At 38.2% G+C, this 17,345-nt stretch overlaps 1 protein-coding gene across 1 annotated transcript in view; it reads right to left on the bottom strand.

The window, feature by feature from the left end:
* The window catches only part of ABCB1 (ATP binding cassette subfamily B member 1), a 119,146-nt gene that overhangs the window by 58,320 nt on the left and 43,481 nt on the right, over nucleotides 1-17,345 (bottom strand). The window contains exons 12-15 of the mRNA XM_007956634.2: nucleotides 10,889-11,050; nucleotides 9,900-10,079; nucleotides 4,963-5,109; nucleotides 1,647-1,754 (exon numbers count right to left, since the gene is read on the bottom strand). Of these exons, the coding sequence (XP_007954825.2) occupies nucleotides 1,647-1,754; nucleotides 4,963-5,109; nucleotides 9,900-10,079; nucleotides 10,889-11,050 (597 nt within the window). The remainder of the gene's footprint in view (nucleotides 1-1,646; nucleotides 1,755-4,962; nucleotides 5,110-9,899; nucleotides 10,080-10,888; nucleotides 11,051-17,345) is intronic.

The following is a 17,345-nucleotide window of genomic DNA, read 5'->3' as shown; positions in this document are numbered from 1 at the left end:
TCTGTGTCTGTGTTAATTGGTTTCCCTTTTCTTTGTTGAAGAGGGTCTGTGCAATCCTTCTGCCTAGTCCGCCATCTTGCCGGAACTCTCTCTAATCACTTCTTAAGTCTCTAAAATGAGGGTCTGGCCATTCTAACACTTTAGGCATTTTGCCATCTCTTCACTTCTGAGGTCCCATAATTCAGAACCTTTGTTTTCACCTCAGTTTGTGTGGCAGACCAGCCTCCAGTCTCCTCAAACATCCCTAAATATCACCATGTCTATAAAGGTACTGTTTTTAACTTCCTTTATCTTACCAACTCAAGTCTCCAAAGTTAAAGTCCAACTCAAAGTCTCTCTCTCTCTAACTTTCTAACAAACTACAGTGCTCATTAATCTTCTCCTTCTACAAATTCCTGTATCATTAACAGTTGGTATGGCAATACTGTATATATTATTAGAGTGTCTTGTTTTATTTTAGTAGGGTTACATTTTAATTCCTCAATGACACTTTAAGAACTTAGTGAAGAAAGAGTTCAGTCTTTTTTCTTTCACATCTCTTATAATGTCCAGAATGTTTAGTCTATAAAAAAATTTAATACATGCTTAGAGAATGTTAAATAAAGACATCTATTCAGAGTTTTATATGTGGTGGTATTTGTGACATCAGCAAATAGTTCATTCATTTAATGAGAAACTGAGTGCTTACTATCTGCCTCTCACAGGCATGGTTGCCATTATCTCCTTTAATCCTCACGACTGCACTAAGAGCATAGTGCCTATGGCACTTGACTGCTAACCAGAAGGCTGGCGGTTCAAACACACCAGCCACTCCTCCGAAGGAAGGTTGGGCAATCTACTTCCATAGTGATACTGCCTCGGCAACCCAAGGAGGGGTCACTATGAGTCGGGGCCGACTCAATGGCACATAACAACTACACTAAGAGAGAGATATCAGTATTCCTATTTTACAGATGAGGAAACTGAGGTTTTTGATCAAAGACACAAAATTAGGGATTGGTGCATTGGTACTCGCATGTAGGTCTAACACCAAAGACAATACTGCCTCATCCTACTAAACTTACAGTGCTTAATTCCTCTGCAATTTCATTTCAGCCAGATAATTTGCAAGCTTTAAACTCAGACTATTAACAAATATTTCCTACAGTTTTTATTTGAGGGTTAACATTCTTCTATCATTAAAAGAGTTCTTTTTTTGTGACTTGCTTATGGGGTTTTGTTTGTCGTTGTTGCTTTTAGGATACAGGAAGACATTTCTTTCAATATTCAAGTTAACTTACAGTACTTATATCCAAACTTCCAGGGCTCAACCAAATGTCGTTTTTGAGCCCCAAGCTCTTATTTCAATAATATTTCCAGTTGTGGAAAATGAGGGTGAGAAGGAAACAAGCAAGGAGGCTAGGGAAAGCAAAGCGTCTTTTTAAATATACCAAAGAAACTTGGCTACTAACAGCCAAGTCAATAAAGGAGCAACACTACTAAAAAGCAAATTGTATAACCAAACACCAAACCTATTGCCACTGAGTTGATTCCAACTCATGGTGACCCTAGGGGGCAGAGCAGAAATGCCCCATGGATGTTTATAAATTCCTATGGAAAAATACTGCATTCCCCCAAAGGAATAAAGTGAAAATGTAAACATTTACCTGAAGGAAAAATGTTATAAAAGAAATAATTCCAAGGACTAGAAACAATAGTGAAAACACATTACTATTGTGTCGTTTTGTATCAGGATCAGCATCTTCTGTAAAAATCTGTAAGAAAATATTTTAAAATATTTCAGTTCCACAACAGAAGAACTATTTTGGAGACCTGTTGCCCATCTAGCACAGTATTACATACAACAGAGCCTTAGTATCCTCATCTAACCTTGATATATGTGCATTCTGCCTTCCTTAGAGGCCAGGAATGGATCTGTCATTCATGAACTAGATCCAATACTTTTTAGGCTTGTACTCCATTCTGGAGGAATGAATGCTACAAAAGTGCCATACCTACTATGCAAAGCAGAAATAAGAACATACACTTTCTCTTCCTTTGAGTAAGGAACTACATTGCATGGCAATTTGTTGTATTACAATTGGACAATTTAAACTGTGTTTGAAGAAAATCTGCTGATATAATTTTGTTGAACCACAGAGAGGTGATCAATCACTTAGTTAACTCATTTCAGAAATAAAGGAGGCTCCTAGAGAAAATATCTTTTGCAGGGTGGCAAATTAAATAGTCAGTTGGGAACTGCAGCCAGCTGGCCTAGCCCCATACTTGGAGACTTTCCCAGAGATGGGGTCATTATTGTTGCTTGCTTTAGTCGATTCCAAATCACAGCAACCCGTTAGGACAGAGAACTGTCCCATAACGTGTTCAAGGCTTTACAAGGCTATAATCTATAAGAGCAGACTGCCACATCTTTCTCCCACTTAACTGTTGGTGGATTTGAACTATCGACCTTTTGGTCAGTAGCTAAGCACTTAACCACTGGGCCACCAAAGTTCCTTATATGGAGACTTTCCCAGAGATGGGGAGAAGGGCTAATAGAACGTCTCAGACTTGAGGACCACTCCACAGATAAAGAAAACATACATCTTCCTCCACAGTGGACCATATCAGTCTTGTCACAGACCAAAACAAACCAAACTCACTATTATCGAGTCGATTCGACTCATAACAACCCGTCCTTGGGTTTCCAAGGTGGTATCTCTATGGAAGTAGATTGTCCAACCTTCCTTCCAAGGAGTGGCTGGATGGTTTGAACCACCAGCCTTCTGGTTAGCAGTCAAATGCCTTAGGCACTGCACCGCCAACTCAGCCCCAACAACTGTGTCTTTTGTAAAAGCAAAAAGTTTTCACAAGAGATTAAATCAAATTTTTTTGATTAATCATACCAGTAAAAATAATAGCTAACAATCAGTGAGTGAGCTTACTCTGTGGCAGGCATTATTCTAACCAAACTCATTTATACTATTCATTTTATCATCAGAACCACCTCCTGAAGTTTATTATTACCACTATTTTATAGAGGAAAACCAAAGCACAAAGAGGTTCATTAACTCGTTCACAGGAACATGGCTAATAAGTGATAGCCCCAAGATATAAACCCAGGCAATGTAATCCAGAGCCCATACTCTTAAACGCCATAGGACTCACTTTCAATAAAGCAGATTGCTGGTCACCTACCCAGTATCTAGGGGCTAATGTAATCTTCCTCATTATCTACCTCTAGACTTAATGTTGGGAGCTCTGATAGCATAGTGCCTTAAGGCACTTGACTGCTAACCAGAAGGCTGGTGGTTCAAACCCACCAGCCACTCCTTGGAAGGAAGGTTGGGCAATCCTACTTCTGTAGTGATACTGCCTCGGAAACCCAAGGAGGGGTCGCTATGAGTCAGGGCTCGACATCAAATAACAACAATAACAGACTTATTGTTGGGAGCTCTGGTAGCATAGTGCCTAAGGCACTTGACTGCTAACCAGAAGGCTGGCGGTTCAAACCCACCAGCCACTCCTCGGAAGGAAGGTTGGGCAATCTACTTCCATAGTGATACCGCCTCAGAAACCCAAGGAGGGATCACTATAAGTCGTGTCTGACTCAACGGCACATAACCACCACCACCACAAAAGACTTATTGTTATCTGAGGAAAACATAAAATCCATCAATTGAGCTTTTGTTACACACAGCCAAAACTATTCCTAACTGATCCACTTCCATTTATTTATGATGGTGCCACTGTCTACCTCCCTACTTAAAGACATTTATTAGAAAAGGGGTATGCAAATCACAGGTCACTTGCCAAATGTTTATATAAACAAAATTTTCATGGAGCACATCCATATTCACTTGTTCACATCTTATCTATGACTGCTTTTGCACTCTGATGGCAGAGCATTACATTTGCAAAATATACCACAAAACCTGCAAAGCCAAAAATATTTACTATCTGACTTTCTATGGAAAAAATTTGCTGACCCATGTCTTAGAACAAATGCTTCATGGAATCAGGTGTTTTCTTTCCTTCTCAGCATTGTTTCAACATCTAGAACATTACCTGGCACAGAGCAGAGACTAAATAAATACTTCTTGAATGAATATATTAAACACATGTGTCACCTTGTATGTTGGCTGGGCATGGACAGACCTGAATATTTCATTTTATAAAAAAGTATTCTTTTATTGTGGTGATTAATCTCTTTCTCCATGATTTTAGTAGTCAGGGCAAGGGAGCCCCCCACCTTGATGTATGAATAGTTGTTACTAGACAGAGAACATTCCTGCCCAGATTTTAAGCTTTATTGTTGAAAATGCCATCATGATAACCAACTAAACCAAAAAACCAAACCCACTGCTACTGAGTCCATTTTGACTCATAGCAACCTCTATTGGGTTTCCAAGGCTGTAAATCTTTACAGAAGTAGACTGCCTCATCTTCCTTCTGTGGAGCAGTTGGTGGGTTTGAACCTCCAACCTTGTGGTTAGCAGCCAAATGCCTTGCCCATTATGCCACCAGAGCTCCTCTCATGATAATCAAGTACAACCATCAAATGTCAACCTCAATGTTTAGAAAGATATTCCTCTTTAATTTTAATCCTAACAAGTTGGGTGGGCATCTTACAGGGTAGAATGCCACACTTGCTCATGTTTAATGAGTGTCAGGCCCACAAGAAAGGCCAAACACGAGGAACTCTTGGCATCCTGGGATTATGACAGTCGATGAAGGTTACTCAGAGCAGTATGGGAAAGCTATCTAAAAAGTTGCGTTGACAATGTCAAGGAGGTGGTGCTCCGGTCTCGAAGTTAACCTACTCCCAAGACAAAATCAGCTTTCCTATTACAAACCAGACAAAGTCTTAAGTCTTCAAGCTGCCTAGTTTTAATACGATGAGGTTTTGGTATATTGTCACAAATAGTCATTCTTCAGTTAAAATTTACAAGTGAATCTACACAAATGGACCTAAACACTTACCCCAACAATCTTTGAAAATATTATTGAAAATGCTGGTTGTAAACCTCCATTTATAATGGCACAAATTATACCAACCACAAAATAAGGCCATTCAGTTATATTCAGCTTTAGGATCCTCGAAAAGGAAACTGGTGGTACATTTTCATTCTGGAAAACACAACATTTTACAATGGGCCAATTAAAAAAAGAATTGATTCTTAATTTTTTTTTTTTCTTATGGGGAGTATGGTGGTGTTACTGTTGCAATTTCTTAACTTTATTCTGCGGTTTTGGTGAAAGTTTAAAACTTACTGGTTTTCCATTCAATAATTCATATACTTTTTAACATTGATTGCAGTCCCCACAATGTCACAGCATTCTTCCCACTTCCTCGCTGTGTTTACTGTTATTATTAGTCCTTCTTTCCTATCCTTTCCTACCTTCTGAGTTATCCCTGGGCAAATGCTGCCTTTTGATCTCATGGTTCACTGTTCTAAAGAGTGTGAACCTCCCTGGTGTTATTGTTCATCTTATATGCCTGTCTATTGTTTGGCTGAAAGTTGAGCCATGGGGGTGAAGTCAGGCTTGAAGGGTGTCTGAGAGTCATAGTCTTGGGGATTCTACAAATTTCTTTCGGACCAGAAAGCCTAGTCTTTTTGTTTGTTTGTTTGTTTTTGAGTTTATTACACATTTTTCTTCCACCTATTTTCTCCTATTGTGATCCCTTTCAGAGTGGTCAGCGGTGGTAGCTAGGCATCATCTAATTCTTCTGGTTTCAAGATCGTGAAGGCTGGAGTTCACATAGTCTGTTAGTCCTGTGGACTAGTTGTTTCCTTGTGTCTTTGATTTTCTTTACTCTTCTTTGTTCCAGAGGGGAACAGACCAATAGTTGAACCTTAGATGGCCACTCATAAGCTTTTAAAACTCCAGTTGATATTCACCAAAGTAAGATGTAGAACATTGTCTTTGTGGACTACATTATACAAGTGACCCTGATGTTGCCTGAGATTATGGTCCTAAGCCCCCAGGCCAAGCAACTCATTCCCTCAAGGTGGTTGGTTATGGCTAAGAAGTTTTCATAACTTTGCCACCTGTATGCTTTACTGTATACATGTGTGTATTTGCAGCACATATAAAAACATATGTAGAAATATCCCCTGTCAAACCTATATATATAGGTCTAGTTCCAGAGTCTCTTCTGACATCCATTTTGGTCTTCTGATTCCTTTGGCTGTCTTTTCAATGACCTTTTGCTTTCTTCATGGATGACGTTCTTGATGTCATCCCACAATTCCTCTGGTTTTTGTTCACTGGTGTTCAGTGCATCAAGTCTATTTTTTAGATGGTATCTACATTCAGGAGGGATATAATCAAGGTTGTATTTTGGCTCTCATGGACTTCTGTTTTCAACTTCAACTTGAATTTGCATATGAGCAGTTGATGGTCTGTTCCAGTCAGCTCCTGGCCTTGTTTTGGCTGGAGATATTGAGCTTCTCCATCACCTCTTTCCACAGATGTAGTCAATCTGAATCCTGTGTACTCCTTCTGGTGAAGTGCACATGTATAGTTGTCGTTATGTTGTTGAAAAAGGTATTTACAATGAGTAAGTCGTTGGTCTTGCAAAATTCTAGCATGTGATCTCCAGCTTCATTTCTATCACTAAGGCCATATTTTCTAACAACCAGTGATTCTTCTTTGTTTCAACTTTTGCATTCCAATCACTAGTAATAATCAACACATCTTGATTGCATGTTTGGTCAATTTCAGACTGCAAAAGTTGGTAAAAATCTTCAATTACCTTATCTTTGGCTTTGGTGGTTAGTGTGTAAATTTGAATAATAGTAATATTTACTGGTGTTCCTTACATGTGTATTGATATTATCCTATCACTGACAGCACTGTACTTCAGGATAGATCTTGAAACATTCTTTGTGACAATGAATGCCATGCCATTCCTCTTCAATTTGTCATTCCTAGCATAGTAGAATATGTGCTTGTCTGATTCAAAATGGGCCAAACCAGTCCATTGTAGCTCATGAACGCTTAGGATATTGATCTTTATGTATTCCATTTAATTTCTGACAACTTCCAATTTTCCTAGATTCATACTTCATACTTTCCATGTTCTGATTATTAATGGACATTTGCAGCTGTTTCTCCTCTATTTGAGTCATGCCACATCAGCAAATGGAAGTCCTGAAAACTCTACTCCATCCACATCATTAGGGCTAATTCTACTTTGAAGAGGCAGCTCCTCCCCAGTCATATTTTGATTGCCTTCCAACCTAAGGGGCTCATCTTCTGACACTATACCAGATAATGTTTCAGGGCTATCAAAAAGTTTCCTAGTAACAAACCAAACAGTGTTTCACTATTATTCATAAGGTTTCTACTGGCCAATTCTTTGAAAAGTGGATGGCCCGTTCCTTCTTCCAAGTCTGTCTTAGTTTGGAAGCTCCGCTAAAACCTGTCCACCACGGATGACCCTGCTGGCATTTGAAATATCAAATAGCCTCCACCCTCACAGCAACATGCAAGCCACCACAGTACAACAAACTGACAGATAAGTGGTGGCTGGCATTTGAAACATGGCAATAATTCCAAGTAGGGATAAACAGAAGAGAACTTTTGATATATGAAGATCCATTATAATCTCTTTACATTATAAATTCTAATTCTAAAATTCTTTTTTTTGTTGTTTCATTTTTGCAATGTTTCCTCCCCTCCTCTTCTCCCCTTGGTAACCAACAAAGAAAGTTTCCTTTCATTGACTTTTTACAGCAATGAACTAATACTATATTTGTCTTTCTGTGATTGACTTATTTCAGTCAGCAAAATGTCCTCCAAGTTCATTGATGTTATGTGGTGTTTTGCAGATTCTATGTTAATCTTTAGTGTTGCACAGTATTCCATTGTGTGCATGTACCATAGTTATCCATTTTTCTGTTGATGTCACCTAGGTTGTTTCCATCTTTTCGCTATTGTAAATAGTGCTGTGACAAACATGGGTGTGCATGTATCTGTTCTTGTCCTGGCTCTCACTTCTTTAGTATATATACCTAGTAATGAGATTGCTGGATCAAATGGTATTTCTAATTTCAACTTTTTAAGGAATCACCATACTGCTTTCCACAGTGGCTGCATCATTTTACAGTCCCATCAGCAATGTATCAGAGTCCCAATCTTTCTGCATCCTCACCAATATTTGTTATTTTCTGTCTTGCTGAACTTTGTTATTAGTGCTGGGGCAAGATGGTATCTCATTGTTGTTTTGATTTACATCTCTCTAATGCCACTTCTCGGAAGGAAGATGGGGCAATCTATTTCCGTAGTGATACTACCTCAGAAACCCAAGGAGCGGTCACTTGACAGCACATAACAACAACAACATGGCTAATGATTGTGAGCATTTCTTTATATGTTTGTTGGCTGCCTGATTATCCTCTTTGGTGAAGTGTCTATTCATGACTTCTGCCCCTTTTTTAATTGGATTGTTTGTCTTTTTTTTGTTTAGGTGTTGGAATTTTCTAGAAATTTTAGAGATAAGTCCTTTGTCAGATGTGTCATTGCCAATTTTTTTTTTTTTTTTTCCAATCTGTAGGTTCTCTTTTTACTCTTTTGGAGAGGTCTTTGGAAGCACATAAAATTTAACTTTTAGAATTAAAAAAATTAATCTAGTTTATCTTCTGCTATTTCTGCATTTTGGGTTATGCTTCATAGTCTATTTATGCCTAAATTTGCCCCTAGCTTTTCCTTGAGGAACTTTATAGTTTTAGGTTTCATATTTATGTCTTTGATCCATCTGGAGTTAGTTTTTGTGTATGGTGTGAGGTACAGATCTTGTTTCATTTTTCTACAAATAGATACCCAGTTTAGATAGCACCATTTGTTAAAGACACCATCTCTTCCCCATGTAATGGATTTCAGCCCTTTATCAAATATCAGCTGACCATAGGTTGATGGATCTATTTCTGGGTTCTCAATTCTGTCCCACTGGTCTATGTGTCTGTTGTACCAATACCAGGCTGCTTTGACTACTGTGGCTGTATAGTAAGCACTGAGATCCAGGAGTGTGAGACCTCCTATTTTGTTCTTCTTCAATAGTGCTATGTTTATTTGAGGTCTCTTTCTGTTCCATATAAAATTAGTGATTGGTTTTTCTATATCCTTAAGAATGCTGATAGAGACTGGATTGGGACTGCACTGAATGCATAGATTGTTTTGGGTAGTACTGACATTTTTACAATGTTCAATCTTCCTATGCATGAGTGTGGTATGTTCTTCCATTTATGTAGATCTCTCATGGCTTCTTGAAGGAGTGTTTTGTAGTTTTCTTTGTACAGGTCTTTTGTGTCCCTGGTAAGATGTATTCTCAAGTATTTTATTTTATTTTTTTGGTAGCTATTGTAAATGGTATTGATTTCCTTGTTTCTTTTTCAGCAATCCTTTTACTGGTATACAGGATTCCAACTGATTTTTGTATGTAGATCTTGTATCCTGCTACTATGCTAAATCTCTCAATTAGCTCCAGTAGTTCCTTGGTTTTTCTATGTACAGGATCATATCATCAGCAAATAGGGGTAGTTTTACTTCTTCCTTACCAATCTGGGTGTTTTTGATTTCCCTTTCTTGCCTTACTGCCCTGGCTAGGACCTCCAATACAATGTTGAACAGAAGTGGTGATAAAGTGCATCCTTGTCTGGTTCCTGTTCACAAGGGGAATGGCTTCAGTTTCTCTCCATTGAGTAATTCTAAAATTCTTGTTAAAAATATCTCATTCTGAGATTCTAAATTGATTCTGAATGTTGGTATTTTGGTACATGGAGCACCCTTTGGAATAGGATGGGAGGATTCGAACAGCTTCTCCTGTTTCCACCCCCACTCAATGCCCAGCCTACCAAACTAGGAAACCACAATGGGAGAAATGAAAACATAATACTCGACATCCTACTTCATACCAGGGCCTCCTGTGAACTAAGCTTTCTATCTTGGGCTTTCTGGGATGCACGGACACTCTTGTAAGTTGATCTTCTCCTTATTAGACTGGATCCTGAATCTTTTGGAGACATTTCCAAAGCATCACTTTCATTTTCAGATTCATTAGTTGCACTTTCTCCTTCAACTTCATTTCCTCTTGTCTAAAATACATAAGAAATATGCATAAACTTGTTAGGCTCAGTTAGTCAATAAAAACCAATCAATGAACATTGGATATCAAGAATAAAATGATAATTTCTTTAAATAATTACAAGAAAAGATAAAGTTTAACTGCTGATTCTGTTTGTGATATATTTGAAAATTAAAACCCCTAAATAAGAAAGCCATCCCATTAAATATGTTGACGTAATATGGAATACACTCCATGTATCTTATCTAATCATCATGATTTGCTTTGGATGAATCCTGTCAACAGAAATATGGTTAAAGTCACAAATATGAGCCACATTTGCCATTTAAATTTTTCTAAGTCACATTAAAAATGTGAAAAGAGAGGTAAAACATATTTTAATTGCCAATATAATCCAACTCACTATATCCAAAATACAATCATTTTAATATGTACGCCATATAAAAATTATTAATGAAATAATTAACATTCTTTTTTCTTTGAACTAAATCTTTGGATTCTGGGGTGTATTTTCCATTTAAAACATTTTGATTCAGAATAACCATGTTCAAGTGCTCAATATGTGGCCAGTGCCTAGTGCACTGAGGCTCAGCTTTAAACTTTTTTCAAACTTTTAAAAATTTTTTCCTGAATTCTACTTCTTTATTTTCCTTCATCTCAAGAGAAATAAAATGTAAAAACATTGGTCTGACTCTGCATCTGCCAAGTATTTTCTTCCCACTTTTCAAAATACTGAAGTCCAGTAACATTTATTTGTAACATTAAACATATCAAAATCAGTTTATACCTGAGAGAATTTTGTAATTTACTAAAGTATACCTGCATTGTAACAAGTTTGAAGTAAATGCCTTTCTCTCTCATGAGTTCCTCATGACTTCCTTCCTCCACGACGACCCCATTGTCCAAACCAGCAATGACATCAGCATTACGAACCGTAGACAAACGATGAGCTATCACAATGGTAGTTCGCCCTTTTCTGGCCTAAAGGGAGAGAAATTTACCTTTTGAATAAATTAACAATTACATTCAAAATCTATCCATTTAACTTATATTATTTTGTTGAACATCAATGCTTTGGGCACTTGTGGAACTGCCAAAGCTACAGAAGGTAACCTCCAATTTCAGTGGAAAATACAATCAATTGATAATGATTTAAAAGGATGTTTTATTTTAAGAACTCAACTCAACCACTCATCTGTCAGTTTGTTGTACTGCGGTAGTGTGCGTGTGGCTGTAAGGCTGTAAGGTATGCCACCAGTATTTTAAATACCAGCAGAGTCACCCACAGTGGTCAAGTTTCAGTGGCATTTCCAGACTAAGACTGGGAAGAAGGTAAGGACTGTCCACTTCTGAAAAAATTGGTCATTGAAAACCTTATGAATAGCAGTGAAACAGTGTTTCATATATTACTAGAAATCCTTATGAATAGCCCTGAAACACTGTCTGAATAGTGCTGGAAGATGAGCCCCTCAGGTTGGAAGGCACTCAAAATAAAAACTGGGATAGAGCTGCCTCCTCAAAGTAGAGTCAACCTTAATGACATGGATGGAGTAAAGCCTTTGGCACCTCCATTTGCTAATGGTGCATGACTAAAAATAGGATCAAAAAGCTGCAAACATCCATTAATAATCAGAACACAGAATTTATGTAGTATGAATCTAGGATATTGTCAAAAATGAAATGGAACCCATAAACACTGATATCCTATGCATTAGTGAGCTGAAATGGACTGGTATTGGCCATTTTGAATCAGACAATCATATGATCTTCTACGATGGGAATGACAAATTGAAGAAGAATGGCGTGGCATTTATTGTCACAAAGAATGTTTCAAGATCTATCTTGAAGTACAATGCTGTCAGTGATAGGATAATATCCATACACCCATAAGGAAGACCAGTTAATACTACTATTATTCAAATTTACACACCAACCACTAAAACCAAAGACAAAGAAATTGAAGATTTTTACCAACTTCTGCAGTCTGAAATTCATCAAACATGCAATCAAGATGTATTCATTATGGTGATTGGAATGCAAAAGTTGGGAAAAAAGAATTACTGGTAGTTGAAAGATATGTCCACAGAAATGATGCCAAAGATCTCATGATAGAATTTTCCAAGACCAATGACTTATTCACTGCAAAATACCTCTTTTCAACAACATAAACAGCAGCTATACATGTGGACCTCACCAGATGGAATACACAGGAATCAGATTGACTACATCTGTGGCAAAAGGCGATGGAAAAGCTCAATATCTTCAGCCAAAACAAGACCAGGAGCTGACTGTAGAAGAGATCATCAATTGCTCGTATGTGAGTTCAACCCGAAACTAAAGAAACTTGAAACAAGTCCATGAGAGCCAAAATAGGACCTTGATTGTATCTCACCTGAATTTAGAGATCATCTAAAGAACAGATTTGACACAGTAAACACCAGTGAGCTAAGACCAGACGAGTTGTGGGATAACATCAAGAACATCATATATGTAGAAACCAAAAGGTCATTAAAAAGACAAGAAAGAAATAAAAGACCAGAATGTATGTCAGAAGTGACTCTGAAACTTGCTCGAGTGGAGAGTAGCTAAAGTGAATGGCAGAAATGATGAAATAAAAGCAATGAAGAAGATTTCAAAGGGTGGCTCTAGAAGACAAAGTAAAAGTGTTATAATAAAGTGTGCAAAGACCTGGAATTAGAAAACCAAAAGGGAAGAATATGCTCAGCAATTCTCAAGATGAAAGAACTGAAGGAAAAATTCAAGCCTCAAGTTGCAGTACTGAAGGATTCTACGGGCAAAATATTGAATGATGCAGGAAGCATCAAAAGAAAATGGAAGCAATATACAACATCACTGTACCAAAAAGGAACTGTCGGCATTCAACCCTCTCAGAAGGTAGTGTATGATCAGGACCAGTTCTATCAAAGAAGAAACCCAAACTGCATTGAAGGAACTGGTGAAAGACAAGGCTCCAGGAATTAACAGAACACCCACTGAGATGTTTCAACAAACAGACGCAGCAGTGGAGGCGCCTACTGGTTTACACCAAGACATTTGGAGGACAGCTACCTAGCAAACTGACTGGAAGAGATTTCTATTTGTGCCCATTCCAAAAAGTGTTCCAAAAGAATGTAGAAATTATCAAACAATATTATTCATATCACACACAAGTAAAATTTTGCTGAAGATAACTGAAAAATGGTTGCAGGAGTATATTGACAGGGCACTTCCTGAAATGCAAGACAGATTCAGAGGAGGGTATGGAACAAGGGATATGTCAGATGGATCTTAGCTGAAAGCAAAGAATACTAGAAAGATGTTTACTGTGTTTTTTGACTATGCAAATGCATTTGACTGTGTGAATCATAATAAATTATGGATAACATTGCAAAGACTGGGAATTCCAGAACACTTAATTGTGCTTGTGATGAACCTAGAGAAAGAGGAAGTTATTTGAACAGAATGCAGGGATACTGCATGGCTTAAAATCAGAAAAGGTGTATGTCAGAGTTGTATCCTTTCACCATATTTACTTAATCTGTATGCTGAGCAAATAATACAAAAAGCTGCACTATACGAGGAACATAGCATGGGGTCGCTGTGAGTCGGAAACGACTCGATGGCACCTAACAACAACAATATGAGGAACAATGTAGCATCAGGTTTGGAGGAAGTCCAAATGTATGAACCTGTGATATGCAGATGACACAACCCTGCTTGCTGAAAGTTAAGATGACTTGAAGCACTTACTGATGAAGATCAAAGACCACAGTCTTCAGTATGGATTACGCCTCAACATAAAGAAAACAAAAATTCTCACAAATGAACCAATAACCAACATCTTGATAAAGACTGAAGTTGTCAAAGGTTTCATTTACTTGGATCTACAATCAACACCGTTGGAAGCAGCAGTCAAGAAATCAGACAATGTATTACACTTTGGAAATCAGCTGGAAATAATTATTTAAAGTTTTAAAGAGCAAAGACGTCAATTTGAAGACTAAGGTGCACCTGACTCAAGTCATGATTTTTCAATAGCCTCGTATGCATGTAAAAGCAAGATAAAAATAAGGAGGACCACAGAAGAAATGATGTATTTGAATTGGGTGTTAGTGAAGAATACTGAAAAATACCATGGACTGCCAGAACGAACAAATCTGTCTTAGAAAAAGTATAGGCAGAATGCTCCTTAGACATGAGAATGGCCAGGCATCATCTCATCTACTTTGGTCATGTTGTCAGAAGGAACCAGTCCCTGGAGAAAAATATAATGCTTGATCAAGTGGAGGGTCAGAAAAGATGGTGAAGACTCTCAATGAGATGGACTGACACAGTGGTTGTGACAATGGGCTTAAGCATAGCAAGGATTGTGAGGATGGTGCAAGACTGGACAGTGTTTCATTCTGTTGTTCCTAGAGTCACTACGAGTTGGAGCCAACTCAATGGAACCCAACAACAACTCAAATATGATATTCACATATTAATGTTATATAAGCCTCTAAATATTTTACTTAACTTCTATCAGGCTAAGTTACAGTAAAGTCAGGGGCTTAAGCCAACTCATACAACTCAATAGCCAAGGTATTGGCCAATCATTATATATCCTGGTCATTACAGTGTCTGTTTCACACCAAGTAGTTACCAGTGTTGGGAATAATGATATTCTACCTCACAGGACTGTTTAGATGACCAAGACAGGTAATAAGTGTGAAATAGCAAAGTCCAGACTTCAATACCACATTGACCTGGACTCAACTCTTGGTTTTGTCCTTTATGAATTCTAGGATTTATTCAAGTCTTTTAACCTCTGTTAAGTCTTAATGTCTTCTTGTGTGAAAAGGGGATGATAATTGTACTCACTTCATAGGTTCCAAAAAACAAAACTACAAACCCAGTGCCACTGAATCGATTCCAACTCATAGCGACTCCTATTGGGTTTCCAAGGTGGTAAATCTTTACGGAAGTAGATTGCCCTGTCTTCCTTCTGTGGAGCAGCTGGTCAGTTTGAGCTGCCTATCTTCTGGTTGGGAGCTCTGGTAGCATAGCCTAAGGCACTTGACTGCTAACCACAAGGCTGGGGGTTCAAACCCACCAGCCACTCCTCAGAAGGAAGGTTGGGCAATCTACTTCCATAGTGACACTGTCTCAGAAACCCAAGAAAGGGTTGCTATGAGCCGGACCAACTCAACAGCACATAACAACAACAACAATCTTCTGGTTAGCAGTCAAATGCCTTAGGCACTGTACATCAGAGCTCCTTACTTCATAGGTTAGTTATGACTAAATAGAGTAAGCACATATAAAGCATTTAACACTGTGGCACATAATAAGCGTTCAATAATTAAAACTTATTGCAAAGCTGAAGCATTCTGGAAAAACAGAAGAGCTAAGAATGTTTTAACATATCCAATCTCTTTTATATTTTAATATGAAACAGAGCCAAACATAACTAGAACTACTCAAGATTTCTTTTACCTTTGTACATTTCCTAATGCTTTTGATTTTTTTATTCTATATTTCTACCCAGTAACTAGCAATAATATTATCAAAAGAGCCAACCAACCAACCAACCAAACAAAAGGTCTATATCAGGATCAGTAAGAAAGATGGAAGTGGAAAACCCAGAGAAGAAAAAAATATATATATATGTGAGAAAAATGAGGTGGCAGTAACTAGAAAGTTGAGAATGGATCAATTCTTTGGCTGTTACAGAGAAAGGGGACATATGGAATTCCCCAACAAATTTATAGTCTAAACAAAAAGTACTTTTAAATAAAACCTTTAAAATTTGTTTTCATTTATAACTCTATTATAGAATAATAAGAAGACACAAACATGCAAGCAGTAAGAAAACAAAGATATGAAATTATAGATAAGCAAAATGAAGGGGAAAAGGAAGCCATAACCCCATCTGCCTCCATCTCGGTTCATAGAATGTTTAGTTACTCTGTTTTTTATGCCCTCAACTATTATGTATATTGACAGGATGTTTAAAGAAATACACTCTCTTGTTCATTATTGGAGAGGGGCAGACTGGAACTGCTATCTTCGAATTCTACTATGACACTTCATTTCAGCGCTTTACACCTTTGGTTAAAATGTCTCCACATTAGCCATCTTCACAAACCTAGTCTGGCTACCACAATGCTCAGGACTAAGCACACAGTGTCTGGAACAAAACAAGCACTCAAATTCTATTTGGTAAATGAGTTAAAAGGACTCAAAAACTGTAGCAAAGTCAAACTCTGTTGACAGTCAAGGACGTACTATGGCTCAGGTAGGTTTCCAACATAGACTCTCTGCCTCTCCCCTGGGGAGAAGAGGTTTTTCACTGCTCACAGAGTCTTCTTCTGGCATTTAACATCTTGGAAATTAAATGTAAACTGTATTTTTCTCTTTCAACACACCTACTCCTCACTTATCCACTACCTGGTTAATAGACATTTAACGTTTACAATAGTAAAAAGTCTTCTTGACTATTTTGCTCATTAACGAGGCAGCGGCATGGTGGCAATGGCTGTGGAGTGTCCCCTCCTTCAAGGAGGGTCTTTGGGCAGCCTCTAGGAAACTGGGCAGTGCTACCCCATGATCTCTGCCCCTTCCTTCTGGAGGGGGCACTGTGTCTAGATGCTGTGCAGGCCAGCCTCTTCTGTGGCCATAGCCTCCAGAAGCACTAAGCCATTGGTACCTTTTCTGGTTCCTAGCTTCAATGAAACCTGAGGCCCTTCAACTCAAAATCCGTGAGGTGGTAAGGGAAGAAAGAGAGGACAAAAAGAGGCATTGGAGAGGGTATTTGGAAGAAATTCATGCAAGTTTCATGACATTCCAAAGTGAGCTGAATTGGGCCTGAAGCCTCTGTCTTGGTGGGGCTAGAGGGAGGCCAGGCTCCCAGTATCTTTGCAGGGCAGGCTCCAGGATCCTGACTACAAAGTTTGCCAGGGTGGGAGTGGAACCCTGGAGGCAGCACCCTCAGGGAATCTCTGGCCCTGCATAGAAGGAAGGTAAAGTGAGTAAGCCATGGGTCCTCCAGTTACACAGCTTGGCTTTATCCAGCTTTGTCTCCTCTAAGCCTCTTTCTCTGCAGAGGAATAATCAATTTCTGGAGTGGTCACAGTGATGAACAAATCACTAAGTCAGCTATTATTATTTCTATGATCATATTTTCTAAATTAAAAAAAAAATTAGAAAAATCCTACATTTTTATATAATGCCAATTTTTGCAAAGTGACTGGTCTTTGGAACCTAACCATGCCAATAAGTTAGGAGTGGGAATATT

Source organism: Orycteropus afer, unplaced genomic scaffold, assembly GCF_000298275.1.
Source record: "Orycteropus afer afer isolate SDZICR_OR568_19922 unplaced genomic scaffold, OryAfe1.0 scaffold00644, whole genome shotgun sequence".
NCBI classification, from domain to species: Eukaryota; Metazoa; Chordata; class Mammalia; order Tubulidentata; family Orycteropodidae; genus Orycteropus; species Orycteropus afer.
The sequence above is the reverse complement of the archived record's forward strand: the minus strand, read 5'-3'. Positions and strand labels throughout refer to the sequence as shown.